Here is a 16,771-nt window from a genome sequence, read left to right as displayed (position 1 = left end):
TAAGTGGAGGAGACACCTGAGCTAACATTGCCTGGTTTTTCAAGTACCTCAACATCTACCCAAATTTTGACAGATAGGTCTTTTTGTGAAGTACTGATAAGCTATCAATCAAATTGCTTTTAGCCCTGAAACAGTGGCTAACAAACCTTTCACGTGTACTTCAAGTAAAGAGACTGAAGTGCTTTCTGAAATTGCCCCTTGGCTAAGAACTGCAGAACTCTGTGTTAAATATTAACTTAGATGTGGTGGCTCTTTCAAGTCTGTCTCTGAAGGTACAATTTAACATAAATTTCTTGAAAACAATTTAATTTTGTGCAGTGTGTGATCCCCATTAATAAATAAGAAAATTATTCACTCATCATTCATGCAATGCTGATAAGAAAAGGAAAAAAATAAATTAGAAAAAGCAGTTTGAAACCTGCTCTGTGATCCTTTGCCTACTTAAACAACAAGAGCCACATTGCCTCAGTTGCACTGAGGAGTTCAGCTCCATCAGGGCTGCTTGGAGAGCCCCAGGTGAACCCCAAAACCCTTCAAGGGCACATTTGTGCTGAGGGCTGGGTGAAGATGCTTCACTCAGCAGATGAGAGACACTTTGGGTGTTCTCAGCTGTGTGCTGGGGTTTCTTCCCAACTCCAATTTGTCACAATAAAATGACAGTGAAAACATATTTCTCAATAGCACACGAAGTTTGGAACCCAAAGAGCAGCAGTTGCAGCAAAGAGCTTCTCTGACAACTCCCACGCTGCCTCTGAGAGCCAGTTCTGCCTCTTCTCAAGCCCTGCTGGAGCCACGTTCCTCCACAACACAGACCTGATTTTCTGCAGAACATTTCCACCCTGTGCTCTCAGCCAAGCTAAGGAGGAAGGTGACAAGACTCTGATGAGGAACTTTATTTATTCAATATTTCAAATCTTACTTAAAATTTCTCCCTTTGAGTAACTCTGGCTGAGGATGCAGCTGAGCCTGCTCTGAGCAGGAGGTTGGAGGAAATGAGTCTGTTCTAACCTGAATCATTCCACAGTCTTCAAATACAGGTAACTTTTAGCAGCATGCCTCACTAATTTCTATCACAATGTCATTAAAGTGAGCAAATGCCATTGGATATTTATGGCTTCAGGAGTGTTTGGGTGGGATTGATATCATTTTTCAGTGTAACAAAACTGAAGACAGCCTAGAATTTGAAGAGTCTAAAACTACACATCATTTTACATGATACACATTAAAGTAACTTACTCACGTGCAGACAGGAAAAAAGCCAAATTATTTATCACACAAACCAAGAGAGAATTATTCCCTCGACTTCACAGCTGCTAATACTTAGCCGAAGGAAGATTTTTATACAGAAATTAATTGCCATTGCAATCTTAATGTCACCAAACCAAACGGGAAGAAGGACAAGATTCTCCATGCACAATCCCGCTGGTCCCACACCCCGAACGGCAGCTCCCAGGCTGACGTGCTCCGCACAAGGGAACAGAAATAATGGTGCCGGCTGAACTGCAAAGGCCATTTCTCTGGAAGGGGCAGCGCTGTGCCCGCTGTTCGCGCTGGGGACTCTTAGGGCGGCGGGGCGGCCGGGACAAGGCGGCCTTTGTGTGCCCGGGGCTGCAAAGGGAGGGGGAGAGGGAGGAGAGAGGGGCGAGGGAGGGAGGGAACCAGCGACAGGAGCCGGGAGGGGAGCAGGGAGCCCCGCAGGGAGGCAAAGAACCTGCAGGAGAGGGAGCAGGGAAAGAAAAGAGACAGAGGGAGCAAGGGGAGCAGGGAGGAGAGCAGCAAGGAGCGAGGGAGCCAGGGAAGGAGAAGGGAAGGAGAGAGACAGGGAAGGAGAAGGGGAGGGAGGAGAGGGAGAGAAACAGGGAGAGAGAGAGAGGGAGCGAGACAGGGAAAGAGGGACCAGGGAAGAAGAGCAGGAGAGAGACAGGGAAGGAGAGCAGGAGGCAGCCAGGAAAGGAGAAGGAGAGGGAGGAGAGCAGGAGGGAGATAGGGAAAGAGAGAGTGAGACATGGAAAGAGAGAGGGAGTGAGACATGGAAAGAGGGACCAGGGAGGGAGGGAGGGAGAGCGACAAGGAGCCAGGGAAGAAGGAGGGAGGGGGGGTGAGTACGGGGAAGAGAGCAGGAGAGAGAGGGACTGTGAAAGAGAGCAGGAGGGAGCCAGGGAAGGAGGGAGATCGGAAAGGAGGGAGCTCGGGCAGGACCCCGGGAAGGACCCAGGGAAGGAGGGAGCCAGGGAAGGAGGGAGCTCGGGCAGGACCCCGGGAAGGAGGGAGCTCGGGCAGGAGGCAGATCGGGCAGGAGGGAGCTCGGGCAGGAGGGAGATCGGGCAGGAGGCAGATCGGGCAGGAGGGAGATCGGGCAGGAGGGAGCTCGGGCAGGAGGGAGATCGGGCAGGAGGGAGCTCGGGCAGGAGGGAGATCGGGCAGGAGGGAGCTCGGGCAGGAGGGAGATCGGGCAGGAGGGAGCTCGGGCAGGAGGGAGATCGGGCAGGAGGGAGCTCGGGCAGGAGGCAGATCGGGCAGGAGGGAGATCGGGCAGGAGGGGTCCGTGCCCCGCAGCGCTGCCCCAGGCGCTCCCCGCAGGGATCAGAGCCCCAGGAGCCGCCCGCCCCTGCACCGCACAGAATTCTCGTGTAATCCTAGTTCCCCATCACTCTGCTCTAAACCATGGTGGTTTGAGTGAATCCACGGGAAAACAAAGCCATGTTTCAAAGCCGAGCCTCAAAACAAGCTCCCTTCTCCTTCACAGAGCAGCACGAAGCCAAAGCACCTTTTACTTCAGTAAGACTTGACTTCAGTGAGTGCATTTCAAGTGAAACACCGAGGGACACACCAGAAAGTGTGAAATTCAAAAAAGGGAATTCCCTATTCCCTGTCACTATATTTTAATTTGGAAGTACTTGTTCTTCCCAGCCGAGGAGTGTCACCACTTCTATCACCACAAAAACACAAACTATAAAAGTATATGAAAGGGAGGCAGTGTCATATGCTAGGTTTTTTAAATTAATCCACAAGCTCTCAAATATATTTTATTATCCTAACACTGAGAAAAAGCACTTTTGATAAATTGTTCTTTGCACATTAATTCCATTACACATTTAAGGATCCTGCTAGGCTTGCCAGGGCATTTGATTCACTCTGCACCAGAGACTGCACTCCAATAGTTGTGTTTTTCCACAATAAAGTAAACATACCCAAGTACAGCTCACAAATGATCCCTCAGGGAATTACACCTGAGCAGGGAACGTCTCAAAGCACTCGGTTTCCAAACAAAAGGCTGACGTAACTGGATTTCTAATAACACATCCAAAGCCTTTCAATGGATTCATTCCCACTGAAGCACAGTGGGGTGCTGCTACCTCAGAGTTAAGATCAAATTGCTAACAAAGAGGTTCCACCATTTATAATGAAGCAAACACACAATTCTTGGCCTATTTAATTACATTTCCAGCCACAAGATGCTGGTGTTAAGAGAATGAATACACAACTGCTTCCCAGTTCTACCAGAACCATCACAGAGACCCAAATGCCTGAACAAGAGCTGCTGCTGGAGGTTATAAAGATTTCTATGCCAAGGTTTTGTATCATGAACACTCTCATCCTGTGGTTTCAGGGCACTTGGCCCTGAAAAGTTCAAAATACACAGCCTCAAACTTATCTTTACAGTCCCAGTCACAGAAATGTCTTAGGTGCCACCACAGACACTGTGCCACCTGATCACACTACACTCCACATCTCTCTCACATTTGGATTTCTAAACTGAACCTTACATTGTCAATCTTAAATTTCCAGAACCACCAGGTCACTGCAATGGCTGCCATAATCATGCTCCATAAAGTAACTCTTTCACCAAATCTCTTATGTTTTCTTTGGTGTGAACAAGCCAAGCTTCCACAATACACTTCCCATCTCCCAATCAAAATTCTTAGGACAGATCCACATGGTCTGAATAATCCAATTCTACTGCTCAACCAAAAAGTCAGAATCCAAAAAAGATGGAAAATAGGAAAACCAGCAAAAAAAAAAAAAAACAACTTCATCGGAAGCAGTGACAGGGAAATGAGAATAAAATTCAGATAATGTTTGTGAACTTTTCTGATATATGTGAAATACACAGAAATTCAGCTTTTCAGATGAATAACAAAATGCTTGAGTTTTTGTAATATTTCACTGAAAGCATATTTTTGTATGGCCAGATCAAACTTACAAAATAAAGCAGAAAAAGAGATAGCCTCATGGATGCTATTTTAGATTATAATCCATCTGCAGCAGATGGTTTAATTGAAACAGATTAAGTCACATGAACCCTGGGCAGAAAACCAGTGCTTTTTATTACAAGAAGAAAAGATGCATGTTTCATATACAAAAACACAGAAATAATCTACTGAGAAAAACCATAAAAATGTACCACACTGGAAAATATTAGACAGCCTTGACATATAGCTAAGGGATCACATGAAAGAACTGCCTGCATCTTTTAGTTTTGAACCTTGGTTGCACATGAGTCTGCTGGTTCAGACTTCATTATTTTTATGACCTCCTCTATATAAAGTGTTACAATGTACGTAACTGCCAGCTGTGTTTTATTTCATGAGTAGAAAATGAGCCTTAAAAAAAAAAAATCACACTTTCCCCCCCCATAAAGTTACATAACATTTCAAAAATGCCATCAATCTCCTCACTTGTGTCATGCATCCAGAAATGCAGCACAGGTTCTTTCCAGGCACTCTTGGCCCCGGAGAAAGGCTATAAATAGTTAATTTTGGGGAGAGAGCAGGAGGCATGCTGTAAATGAGGAGCGAGCTTTTATTGTTTTGCATTACTTCAGCGCTGGATTCCCGATTTGTAACAAATTCCAAGGCTGCAGAGCGCGGGCCCAGCCTGTGAGTAAGGCAGCGGTGATTTATGGGAGGATAAATCCCTGCTCCACATCCCATGACTGCGGAATGCGCGGAATGCCGGGGCTGCAGGAGCTGAGGCAGCAGCCACAGCAGCTCCATCCATGGCTTCCTGCAGGCAGGAATGCCCGGAATTCTGCAGCAGTGCCAGCCGGGCTCGCATTCCCAGGCAGGCATCTGCTGATTGCCCAACAGGGCTCTGGGCCTTACCTGGGCGGCACATTCCACACCTGACTGTCAGAGCAGGAATGTTTAGCAACAACTGCCGCTTGCCCAGTTGTCAAGGCAGCCCAGGAAGCAGCTGGCTCGGAGCTCCTGGCCTCGGAAAAATGCAAAGCACTTGTGTTCCCCCTGCTGCTGCTGCCTCCCCACCCCCAGGCAGAGAGCCTCAGAATGGGGGGAAGTGAAAGCAGCGCCTTACAAAGAACGAGGGAACAATACTGCAGAAATCGCAAGGTGAATACGTATGGCTTGCTATAAATAGTTAGGCTGAGCTAATTCCTGTTACCTCACGCTGTAGGAAAACAAAGGAAAACATGAAAACCCATCTAATCGGGCGGCTCTTGTGCAGATCTCCCACACGAGCTGGAACAAAGGGGAAAAACGAGCGCCAAGTTTGAGGCAGGACAGGATCCGTGCGAGGCACTTACAGATGCGGGTTGAACATGCGGCTCATTTTGGAGACGTGGTCGCTCTCACAGTCCAGCTCCTCGTCCCCTTGGTCCATGCTGAGCTTCCTCTTGCCGGGGCTGATGGGCGGCGGGCCCGTGCGGTGGTTGCTGAGCGCGGGGGATTGCAGGGGCTGCATTCGGGGCTCCCCTCTCAGCGCCGCTTCGCCTGCCCGGGGAGACACGACAGGGGGTCACAACTGAGTGTCCAACAGCACAACCGCCCCCTAGAGCACGCAGCAAAACACCCCGAAATTCACCAGCGACATCCCCCAAAGCACAGAGACACCTCCCAAACTGCACACGTGTGATGGGGCTGTAGGATGGACCAGGCACCCAAAGCACGCTTTGTGCTGGAACAAAGTCAGCAAAGGCAGTGGGACAGGGGCAGCTCACCCCGGCTGATCCCGAGGGCTGAGATCCCAGCCTGAGATCCCAACTAACCCATCTTTGGAGCCTGGCTGATCCCGAGGGCTGAGATCCCAGCCCGAGATCCCAACTAACCCATCTTTGGAGCCTGGCTGATCCCGAGGGCTGAGATCCCAGCCCGAGATCCCAACTAACCCATCTTTGGAGCCTGGCTGATCCCAAGGGCTGAGATCCCAGCCCGAGATCCCAACTAACCCATCTTTGGAGCCTGGCTGATCCCGAGGGCTGAGATCCCAGCCTGAGATCCCAACTAACCCATCATTGCAGCAGCTTTGTCACTCAGAGTCCTCCCCTCTCAGGCTGCAATCCGGGCTGTGATTACCTCACTCTGCAAACCCTGACTATTCACAGGGAAATAAAAGCTTTGTTCCTCTTCTTACAGTCATGGTTATAAATTCCAGTACTACGGTTCACGTTAATGCCAAATATTCCAGATCTAAAACTGAATAAACGTTTGGATTCTCAGATGATTCCCTTTATAAAAAGCTGTCCAAAACAAGCTTGTCTGGTATATAACTATGCGAGGGAAAAATTAGGGGGAAAATTGGAACTTGCTGATTCAAGTTTTAAATATGTCCTTAAACATCTTTCTCTATACTTTAAAACTACGTTTGGACCTATGAACAAAAGAGCAAAATTCTTCAGCAGAGGAATCACAGAAATGCTAATTTCCAACTGGTGGCAGACTGAGGAGATGATAAGTTTTTATACAATCTAACACTTCCCAGAAAAAGCCATTCCCAGCATATGGGAGCTGTTTATAAATAATTCCAGCAATGCTAGAGTTGGCTGTGCACAAACACATGGACACAGGCATTAAAGCTTTTCCCATTTCAGTTAAATGTCTCGCTGCTCCTATAGCCTGAACACAGTGCTGCACTTCACCACCTATGGACTTTACTGGAACTCACATCCTCAGGTCATATTTAGACCTCCTAGGGATTTAAAGATGTTTAAAAAGTGCTTTTGGGGCTCCATCAGAGGCTTGCAGAGGAGCTAAATTAACCAGAGTTACCTATTCTGGTAATATCCCTGAAATAGCTGCTTTTGCTGGAGTTTAAAATTTGTATTTTTCCTACACTGCCAGAAGCATTTTGTTTTCTACACAGCCATAATTTCCAGACCTAAAATTAGGCCTGAGTTAACTCCATCTAGAGCCCTGTGGTACCTGACAATGGAAATCTTTGTGTGCCACCACACATTTTCACATCATCACCGAGGCAGATGATTTATAAAATGCTGCCTTAATTCCACACACGACAAATAACATTTTGTTGGGAAAAAAAAAAAAAAAAAAGGAGCGAGGAGAAAACCTCCTGAATGTTTACCAGTAAAAATAAGCATTCTGCCAATTTAGTCAGCATAATATAAACTAGCAAATATACGCTGACCTATAATACACCACAAGCCATGATTTCTATTAAAGACTCTGGCACCAAATCTAAATAGGAACTTTCCATCTCAGCTCTAAATAGCAAAAACTGTGCCCTGCTGCAAATGTTCTGGGACAGACACCCAGAGCTCTCCTGTTCCAACCAAACATTAATTGAGAAGCCCCCACAACCACCCCAGTGCCACAAAAAAAAGCTTTCATCAACACAGCATCTCTTGGAAATTGTTTTCAGATCAGTAAATTTGTGCATTTTTCCTTTGTATTTTGCCAATAGAAACCCCCACCTACGGAGTGTTCATGTTCTAAACTTTCAAAGCAAACCACATCACACCAGTTCCTCTCCATGAGGAATCTCCCTCACTCCTGTCTTTGAAAAGGAATCACTGAAGAGCAATGTCAGCAGATAAAGCTTTCAGCACCTGGGGCTGGAGTTGTGTCCTCCCACCCATGCAGGATCACTCCTCTCCCTGCACTATCTCCCATCACTTCTGGGGACTCCAGCACAAAATTCCACAACAGCAATTGCAAATTCCATGTGGGCACCTAGCTCCTCCTGACTCCTGATCACCTACTAACTCTACCTTGGGCAGTTTAAATACCCATGTAAAGATAACTTGGGTGTTTACAAAAATCCCAAAAACCTGCAGACATTATTGAGGTCAGTAAATCAGAACTTGCCCTTTTTACCCAAACAGGACCCGATGCTATACAATTACCAAAATGGGGCTTTTTTAATTCAAAATTTAAAAACTCACTTCTTCTATGTATGGTAACAACAGCATTTATATATTAACATTCAGATTGAGTATAAAATCGGGTAAAAATGCTATTCTATGCTGGAAGAAACCTATTTTAAAGAAATTTAGCAAAGAAAGGAAGGTCTTCTAATTAAAGCCTTTGCAATTTGGTAATGCATTTTCCTGACTATGCAGGGAAAACCAAGACTTCAGCTAAACATACCAGGATCTGACCAGCAGCACTGGCCCAAAATTAACCCAATTAACCAAACTTTGAACAGGTAGGAGCAGTGAGAGTCTCCTACAGGACAGACAGGACAGTTCCATTTGTCAGCCCCTCCTGCCCACACCAGGCAGGAGAACAATGCCAAAAGGAGTCCAGATAACAGGAACAATCAAGGAAACATGAAAAATCTCTTTACATTGTTTAGAGAGATAAAATGCAAATTCCTATACTGGTTTTGCACAGCACCTCAAATACTCATGGGCCCTGCACATTTGATTAGGGCTAAAACTGCTCTTCATTTAAACAAAATTCCTTCCCCTCTACTTTCCTCCTTACCAAACATGAATCTGAAGCAGAGAGAAAGAAACCACAGAGGAGACTACGGCCCCAAATGCTGTTTTAGAGACTAGATTTGTCTCCCTCAGCTGACCACACTCCATGGAAACCAGACTCCCATCACACAGCTGGCAAGGCAACACTCTGATAAAACAACTGTGTTTTATAAATTCCCCAAGTCCAAACTGCAGGCTTGGAAATTCATTACTGTGACGGCTTGTGTCTGCCCTGCAACTGAGAGCAGAGATAGCAAACACATTTATTGTGCCTCTCATAATGCTCCTCTTTGTTTCAGCCAGCAGCTGGTGGAAGGCACTCCAGATCTGCTGCTTTCAGATACTTCTACTTACAACTATTCATACTAGTCTTTTTTTTTTTTTTTTTTTTTTACTTCTCCTCCTCCTTCTCTTTTATTATTAAAACTGTTGGGCAACATGATAAAGCACAGACAAGCTAAACAAAGATAACACCGTGACGTAGTGTCTGCCTATAGAGCAGCTCTGCTCTCACTTGACACCAGTCCATGCAGTCAGTGGGAATGTGCTTTGTGTTAACCACTTAGGAGCCTGACTGCAAGTGCTCCCACTGCCCAGGATGTTTGTCAGGGCTCTCCCCAGCCCCTGGCAGCCCTGGGACAGCTCTCTGTAAACAGGGGATGTCCAGCTCTGCCTGCCTTGCTCTGGGCACAACAGCAAAAGTTGTGTTTTTACAAGTGTGCCTTGACAGAGAGACACCAGAGGGGTCTGAAATCTGCCTAGAGCTCCAGGAGTCACCATAGACTGGAAAAAAAAATATATATACACTACTCTGGCAGCAAGCTTCCTTCCTGTGACTCGGTATGGGCTGCACGGACACAGGGCTGCCATATCCTATCCCCCCTCCCAATTTCCTCTCTCCTGCTGGCTGCTCTTAATGCACAAAGTCTGAGCATTAATTACAACCCAGAAATGAAAGGCTTTGTCCTGCCAGCTGAAGATTGACATGGTGCAGACTTTAGGCAGGTTAGAGTAAAACTCCTCAAAAGAAAATCCCAGCACTGCCCTCGCCTGTTTTTTGCTCTGCATCTGACAGATGGATTTATCCACAAGACTGAATTCCTGACAAGTTTATTAACTTTTAGAAAAAGACCCAACAACTTAAAGTTCTTCAGTTGTGGTGTTTGTCATCAAGGTCCTACCTTCAAGGTCTTGGATCGAATTACTATGACCTCAGGCCACTCTATTAATTAAAAAAATCATGGGCAAGAGCATTAAACCAACTTTAATTAACGGGCATCACACCTTTAATTACTTTTTCCAATACCTGCAGACAAACTCTTGTTAGTGAGAGGAGTTGCCTCATGTTCTTAAGGCCAGATTCCAAGGAATGAGTAGTACATGAAGATCTTCAAGGGCAACTTTTTCTATTGATTCAAGATCAAAATTTACTTTCATGGCATATAGTGAAAAGCCAAGATCTTCACAAAAGCAATATGGATGTGAAAAGGATATTATGAAATAAAATCTATTTTATTTTCTATTGCTATATTTTAAAAATTATTAGGAGATTGAATAACAAATAGATTGGAATAAATTTCTAAACTATTGCATGCTTTATTGCACTATGGCAAACACAGAAGCCAATCTGTGCCAACATAAATTGGGATAAATAGCATAAAAATTCCAATTCCAAAATAAAAATAGTCACATGATTTGAGATATCAAATAGCAAGCAGGGAAGTCACCACAAATTACTCAATCCAACAAGTCATCAAATCAAGTTCCCAGCACAGAATTGCAGTGCAGCAGCAGAGTCCCTGTGCAGATGCTGCCAGCTGCCTGCTCTGGGTGTCATTTCACCTCACACTGCACAGTGCAGAGGACTGATAGCCCTGGCACTGGGAAATTCCCCAGAACCAGACCTGTGTGAAACAGGCTGCAGGCAGGCTGGAAAGTGTGCAGTTCCAGGCAGATTTGCTTCACTTGCTTGACCAAAGACAACAAATGAATCCGTTCTCAGGAGGCATTCCTCGGTCACCACGAAAGACATCCCAAGAAGAATCACTAATTATATTATTTATATCATTGCTGAGCACTTCTACAACTCCCACTCAGAAAAACAAACAAGATCCTTTATCCCCAAAATCAGCATTCTGCACCACTACTTTATTTCTGGGTTATTTCTACAGATGATATGATTTAAGACAAGCTTAAATAAGACTTAATTCTGGGAAGTAGTAGATCAACCACTGTAAACAGAGTCACAGTAGTCTGTGTTTCCTTTAGAGTACATTAAACAGGCCTATCTGGAGAGCATAATAAAACAGCAAACTACAGAACAACAAAAAATTAAGTATTAATGGCAACAGCCTGATTAAAACATGCTGCTAAGAAATCAGATCTTGGAAATAGTCTTTATTATAATTGATAGATTTCTTTCAGCAGCCAACTTACTGATTCCTTGATCTGCCACATATTTTACTGCTATGATAACAAAAAGCTAATTTAGGAAACCAGAAAGTCACATACACATGTGGAGAAAAATTGGCAAAAGCCTCTTCTCCTCCGTTTACAAAACATATGAAAAGCACTTACTCCTGGAAACAAGCTCTGGCTACCACTGTGCAGAGATGTGTATGCCAGAAAACCCATGGCCAAAACCAAAATACAGTGATTCAAGTGACTGCTCTGTGCTGGCTCCTCCAGCTGCCCCTGCCTGCCAAGCAGGGACACATTCTGCTCCACACTGCAGGCAGGGACATTAAATAGTGACCTCTGCATTCAATCACCTCCACCCATTTTCCTCCTCTTTCCTTCAAAAGCCTCACAAAGGAGCCAGAATTTGGTGCAGCAGCATCACTGGCAGCCTGCACAGGGCTGGCTTGAGGATCCTTCCAAAAATATATTGGTAAGCAAAATTAGAGATGATTTCTACTAAGAAGGTCTTGAAAACACTGTATTATGTACCAAAAACTACAGTTCAACAGGCAGAAAATGGTAAATTTGCCTAATCCAAGCCAACATGACCCTATTTGCTCCTTCAAAGGTAGTGTGAAAAACTGACTACTCATCTGAAATTCTCTCTCCACACAATGTAAAAGCACAGCTGTAGAAAATACTATGTTTTGGTTCCACAAACTTATTTCACAAATACATAAGATTAATAAAAAAGTCTTTGCTGAACACTTCAACAAGGGCTGAAAAATTCAGCTGAGGGAGTCTCCCTGGTAAAGAGGCAAGAATGGGAATGCATGGGAAGAAACAGGGCAGCAGATGTGCCACAAAGAAAGTAGGGTGGAATAAATTTTAATGCTGAGGTCTGGCAGAGCTCCTTAATATTTCCTCTGTCAAACTGCAGCTTTCACACCTCAACAGTTGTGACTGTGAGCTGTGTTCAGTTCCAGCCCAACAATGAACTCAGGCTTGGGTCTAACTTTAGACCATGAGATTACTTCAGTTCTCACTTAAGATCAAGTCCCATTTAGGTAATTTACAAAAACTGAAAGAATTGCTTTTTCTGCTTAGAGTACATGTGCAAACTGTGGCTAAAACAAGATTTCAATTATCTGGCAGGCAAGATTTGGATGTAGTTGATGCTGAAACTACACTGATCTCCAGATAAAACCACCAATAACATCAGTGTCAGCAAAGGATTTCTCTGACACAGGTGGGTTTGTGCTCAAGGGGCAGGGTTGCACCCCAGGAGCAGCCTCTGAACCTTTCTGCCAGCTCTCCCAGGAGAAACCTGCATCAACCACCCAAAGTCACTTAAGAGGGACTAAAAATTAGCATAATTGTCATTTTGTCTTTGCTCAGAGAAGAGCCAAGCTCTGGGCTAAGCCCAGCTCCTGAGTCCAGCCAAGGGTAGCAGTTTGGGCACCCCAGACACAGGAGGGGAGAAAGCAAGACAAAGGGAAAAGAATTATCTATACTTCCTGCAGAAAACAGTGAATTCCATATTCTTTTTTGCTTAGCAAACATGACACTCCTCTTTACTGGGCAGTAAAAGACACACATGATAATGTGGTTTTATTGAAAATGTAAAAGCATTATCAGTAATTTTTTTTCTTGGTGAATGAAATATAATTAAGACAACATGTTGAAGATGTTGTGTCCCAGACCAAAGGTGTTTTCAAATCTAGATGTTCTTTTTTTGGTCATCAAGACTGGGAGTTTAAATGACTTTGTTACATAAAAGATGCCAAAGCTAAACTACTCAAAGACCAGCTGGAACAGTCAAAGCCAGAAGCCCTGCCATTTATTCCAAAAGTAAATCAGAGTCACAGCAAGGTCACTACAGAAGAAATTGTAAGATTAGGGACTAAAGCAGTTATTTCAAAGCACTAAATCCTACCTTAGAGCTGTATTGTCATGTGATGGCAAAGAGAGACAAATTCAATTTGTGAAAGCTCAGATTTGAGTAATTGTCCCTAAAGAGAAAATATTTGTTACCCTCCCTCTGGTTTGGTTGGTTGGCTTTGGGGTTTTTTTGGATGTTGTTTCTGTTAGTGGATTTAAACAGGTTTAAACACCTCTGCTCCAATGGCTGATATTCCATGGATATGATCTGTAAGATAAATTAAATTCCCAGTGTTCAGTGTCCCTTGTGGATATGAACACAGGATGTTCTACAGCAACCGTGCTTCAAACATTAATTTTGAGATGTTCACTTGCAACAGGGTCACATTAAAAGTAAATCTAATAAATTGTGCACAATTTCCTTCATAAGGATTTGAAGCAAAAGGTGTAATAGAAAGATAAAAAAAATTCCACTTATTTCAACTGGAGCCTATTTTTAGAAGTATTACAGGCTTTTATTGCAGTTTAAAATAAACATGCTCTGAACACCTTTTCTCACATTATTCTCCTTCACTACATGTGGAAAAATTTGGACCATCAAGAAAATGAGCTCTCTAAAAGAGCTGTGAAATCTGATATTGCACTTTCCACCAATGTTTCTTTTATTCCCATTTTATTTCTCCCCAAATTCCCTACCTGGAAGGTTAAACAGCCCTCAAGGGAGGATAGAAATGCTTTAAAATATGATCTGAAAAGCAGATGTATTTAAAATGTTAGGAAAAGACATGCACAGGTGGGTGCTGCTTTTGGGATGGATCTGGAATAAAACAGGGTCACTGTGCAAGATCCTGAGGGGATCCTTGGGACTTGCATCCAAGTGACCAAATTCTCTCCCTAAACAACAGTGAAATGAGAAAAAATATCACATTTGGCCCCACAAACAGAGGAAAAAGTTGGATTTCCACTTTGGTTTTGCTACCTGATGTGCAGCCTCATGGTCTCCCAGATGAGGACACTGAGCCCCTCCAGCCAAGCTGCACAGAATATCCAAGATTTTAATCCACTGAGCAGCAGAACAATCCCAACCCATCTCCCACAAAGAATCCATTGTGGAGAACAAAATCCCTTTGTCCTTCAGAAAGGGCTCCAAAATCCCCTGTGCAGAGGGAGAGCAGTGACAACTGGGCAGGGCAGTCAGATTTGGGAATCCTGCAGAGGGAAACAAGATCCTCATCTGGCCATGGCCAGGGAGCAGGATGTGCCAGCCTGCCCCTTCCTCTGTGCTCCATTTCTTACTGGGAGCCAGTGGCTGGGCCCTGCCTCAGCCTCAGCACAAGCCCTGCAGGGTGCACAAGGTCAGACACTCAATCCTCTGCATTTGTATCACTCAGATGCAGCTCAGCACTCCCTCAGATGCTGCTCTCCTGCAGTGTTTTAACAACCAACAACTTGTGAAGGTTTCTAGAAGAACCCAGAGAACAGTGTAGCTCATGAGATTCAAAGGAAAGGATTCCATATCATTTCTCCAGGTTTAAGGAAACATGTAAAAGCTAAAATATCACTGTTGTTCATGACAGGACTGTCTTCCAAAACAAACAGACACACAGCACCTCTTCTAAGGAAAAAGATAAAACAAATCTGTGCCTGTGGCAGAGCAGTTTTTAATCTTGTGTACATGACACACAACTACATTAATTTTACTGAGGAAAAAGAAAATGGCTTGTGCAAAAGTTGGGAGCAGAGGATGAACTGCTGCCCAGAAGGACTGAAGGTGGTGGATGTGACCTCAGGCACTCCCAGCCAGCCCAGCAGCAGCACTGGGATTGCTGGAGGCTGTCCCAGGGATAAAAGGGAGCCAGTGCCATGGTGCCAGGGGATGGATGGATAGCAGCACTGCCCAGCCCAGAGCTGTTTATTTCACAAGCAGGGGGAGCTTTGTGGGGCCAAGTTGCAGGGTCACTTCAAATCAGTGTTCTCTCCAAGGGGAGGGCAGATGGAGGGAGGGATTGTGTTTGCTACCAAGAAATTACATGCTGCCTGAGCAGCCTTTCTCACAGTTTTCTGGGCACTGAGGACAGGTTTTCCAGAACTCTTGGAAAAACAAGCAGAGGTTCTTATTTTTGAAGTTATCTTGACAGTCATGGGGTTGGAAGGGGTGAGCAGCACCAAAGTTACACTCTGCTGCTCAAAGACCTTTAATTAGGGCTCCTAATAACTCCAGGCTCCTTCTCTGTTTATTTCAGAGCTGCAGCAGCAACTCAGTCCTGACAGAACCCAGAAAAGACAGGGAAGTGCAGATGGGTTGGTAAAACAAAGGTAACAAAAATATGTCAGCTGTGTGTTTGTGACCCACGGTCACATCACACTGTCCCCAGAGGAGCCAGGAATCAAACCTCTCACTGCATTACTATGATATAATTCCCCAGTGAATCACCTGTTAAATTCTTACCCATCTCACCTGGAAAACATTTCTGCAGATCTCTACCCCCTTACCCCATGTTAAAGATGTTCCACCCTATAATTAAGCAGGCAATGAGAAGTTTTTAATCGACCCAAACAGCAATGCTGGGGGCAGTGAGAGACTGCATTATGAATTAAAAAGTTTGGAAGCCCTGCTTCAGCTCATAAATGGGCTCAGCCTGGCTTGCACTGCACAAGCACAGCTGGACTGCTATTTCATTAAGTCTCTGATCCCAACTCATCCTGCAAAGGGAAAATCAAAATTAACTGCCAGCATCTGTGGGCACATTCCTTTTATCCAACTTAACGGGCTCTGATCTAAATGAACAGACCTGGGGAGGTCCTGTGGCTCAGACAGGGAACTTCAAATTCTTCCCAGCATTGTCTGCAAGGCCTCATTCCTTTTATCAGCTAAAGACTCAACTACATCCACTGAAGGAGATTCCATCACCTCCCTTTGGGTGGGGTGCACTATAGAGAGACCAAAGTCACACTATTTTAGTCCAAAAGCTTGTTTCCCCCCAATGACAGCTGAGCACAAAGTAAGGATTAATAACAGCATCAGTCCAAGAATCATTGTTTTTACCTGCTTGGCTGATTAATGACATATTTTACTTGAACATCTCAAACCAGTAAAAGCAATTTTCTTTGCTAAGAGATCACAGTAAAGTTTAGCAGCTGTGGCAAAATATTCCAACTGAGGCACTTGGAATGCTGCTGTCAGCTTTATCCCAGACTTCTGTGAGTTCAATCAGTTACAGCTCTTTATTCCCCACTGTAAATAAGGATAACATTCATTGTTTATTTCACAGGGGTGGCTAAAAGTTGCATTAACTGGGCTTCTGTGAGTGCAAGAACTCTGCAAAGAGGATTAAAAATATATGCAAATGTGAGCATTAAAATGTTTGTTGTCATACTTGTTGCTAAATGCACCAATTGAGAAACACTTGAACTGAAACAGGGTTCAATTTACTGTTCTGCAAAGAAAAACTCAGAACATCCACGAATTAGCTGTTAAGGCAAACAAAATGTACCTCAAAGCAGTCACAGTCATAGATATTTGGACTTTTAAGAGTTTTTAAAGAAAGGCAACAATTTTTTAAAACTTTTTTTTTTTTTTGGTGATGAGCTGAGTTCAATACATGGATTATGTAACATTAGTGAGAGAAGCATTTCTGAAGATAGAGAACCCAGGCAAGGCCCTGTAAACATTGCTGCTAGAATTCCTATTTTTGCCACCTTTGGCAAATAGCTGAGTGTGGTGCCTGCAGCAGGACAAGAGCAGAGTGTTCCCCTCTGGGTCTGGAGAGTTCAGCATGAAAAGTGTGCACGTCAGCATTGCCCCAGCAG

The 16,771-nt window shown here is 44.5% G+C and overlaps 1 protein-coding gene across 3 annotated transcripts in view; it reads right to left on the bottom strand.

Annotated features, from left to right (window-relative positions):
* The window catches only part of VGLL4 (vestigial like family member 4), a 76,575-nt gene that overhangs the window by 19,341 nt on the left and 40,463 nt on the right, over positions 1-16,771 (bottom strand). For all 3 annotated transcript variants that reach the window (XM_079316794.1, XM_079316796.1, XM_079316795.1), the window contains one exon: positions 5,546-5,732. In XM_079316794.1, the coding sequence (XP_079172920.1) occupies positions 5,546-5,732 (187 nt within the window). The remainder of the gene's footprint in view (positions 1-5,545; positions 5,733-16,771) is intronic.

The sequence above is a fragment of the Erithacus rubecula genome, assembly GCF_903797595.1.
Source record: "Erithacus rubecula genome assembly, chromosome: 13".
Classification (NCBI taxonomy): Eukaryota; Metazoa; Chordata; class Aves; order Passeriformes; family Muscicapidae; genus Erithacus; species Erithacus rubecula.
Note: the sequence above shows the minus strand (reverse complement) of the source record. Positions and strands in the feature narration are given on the sequence as shown.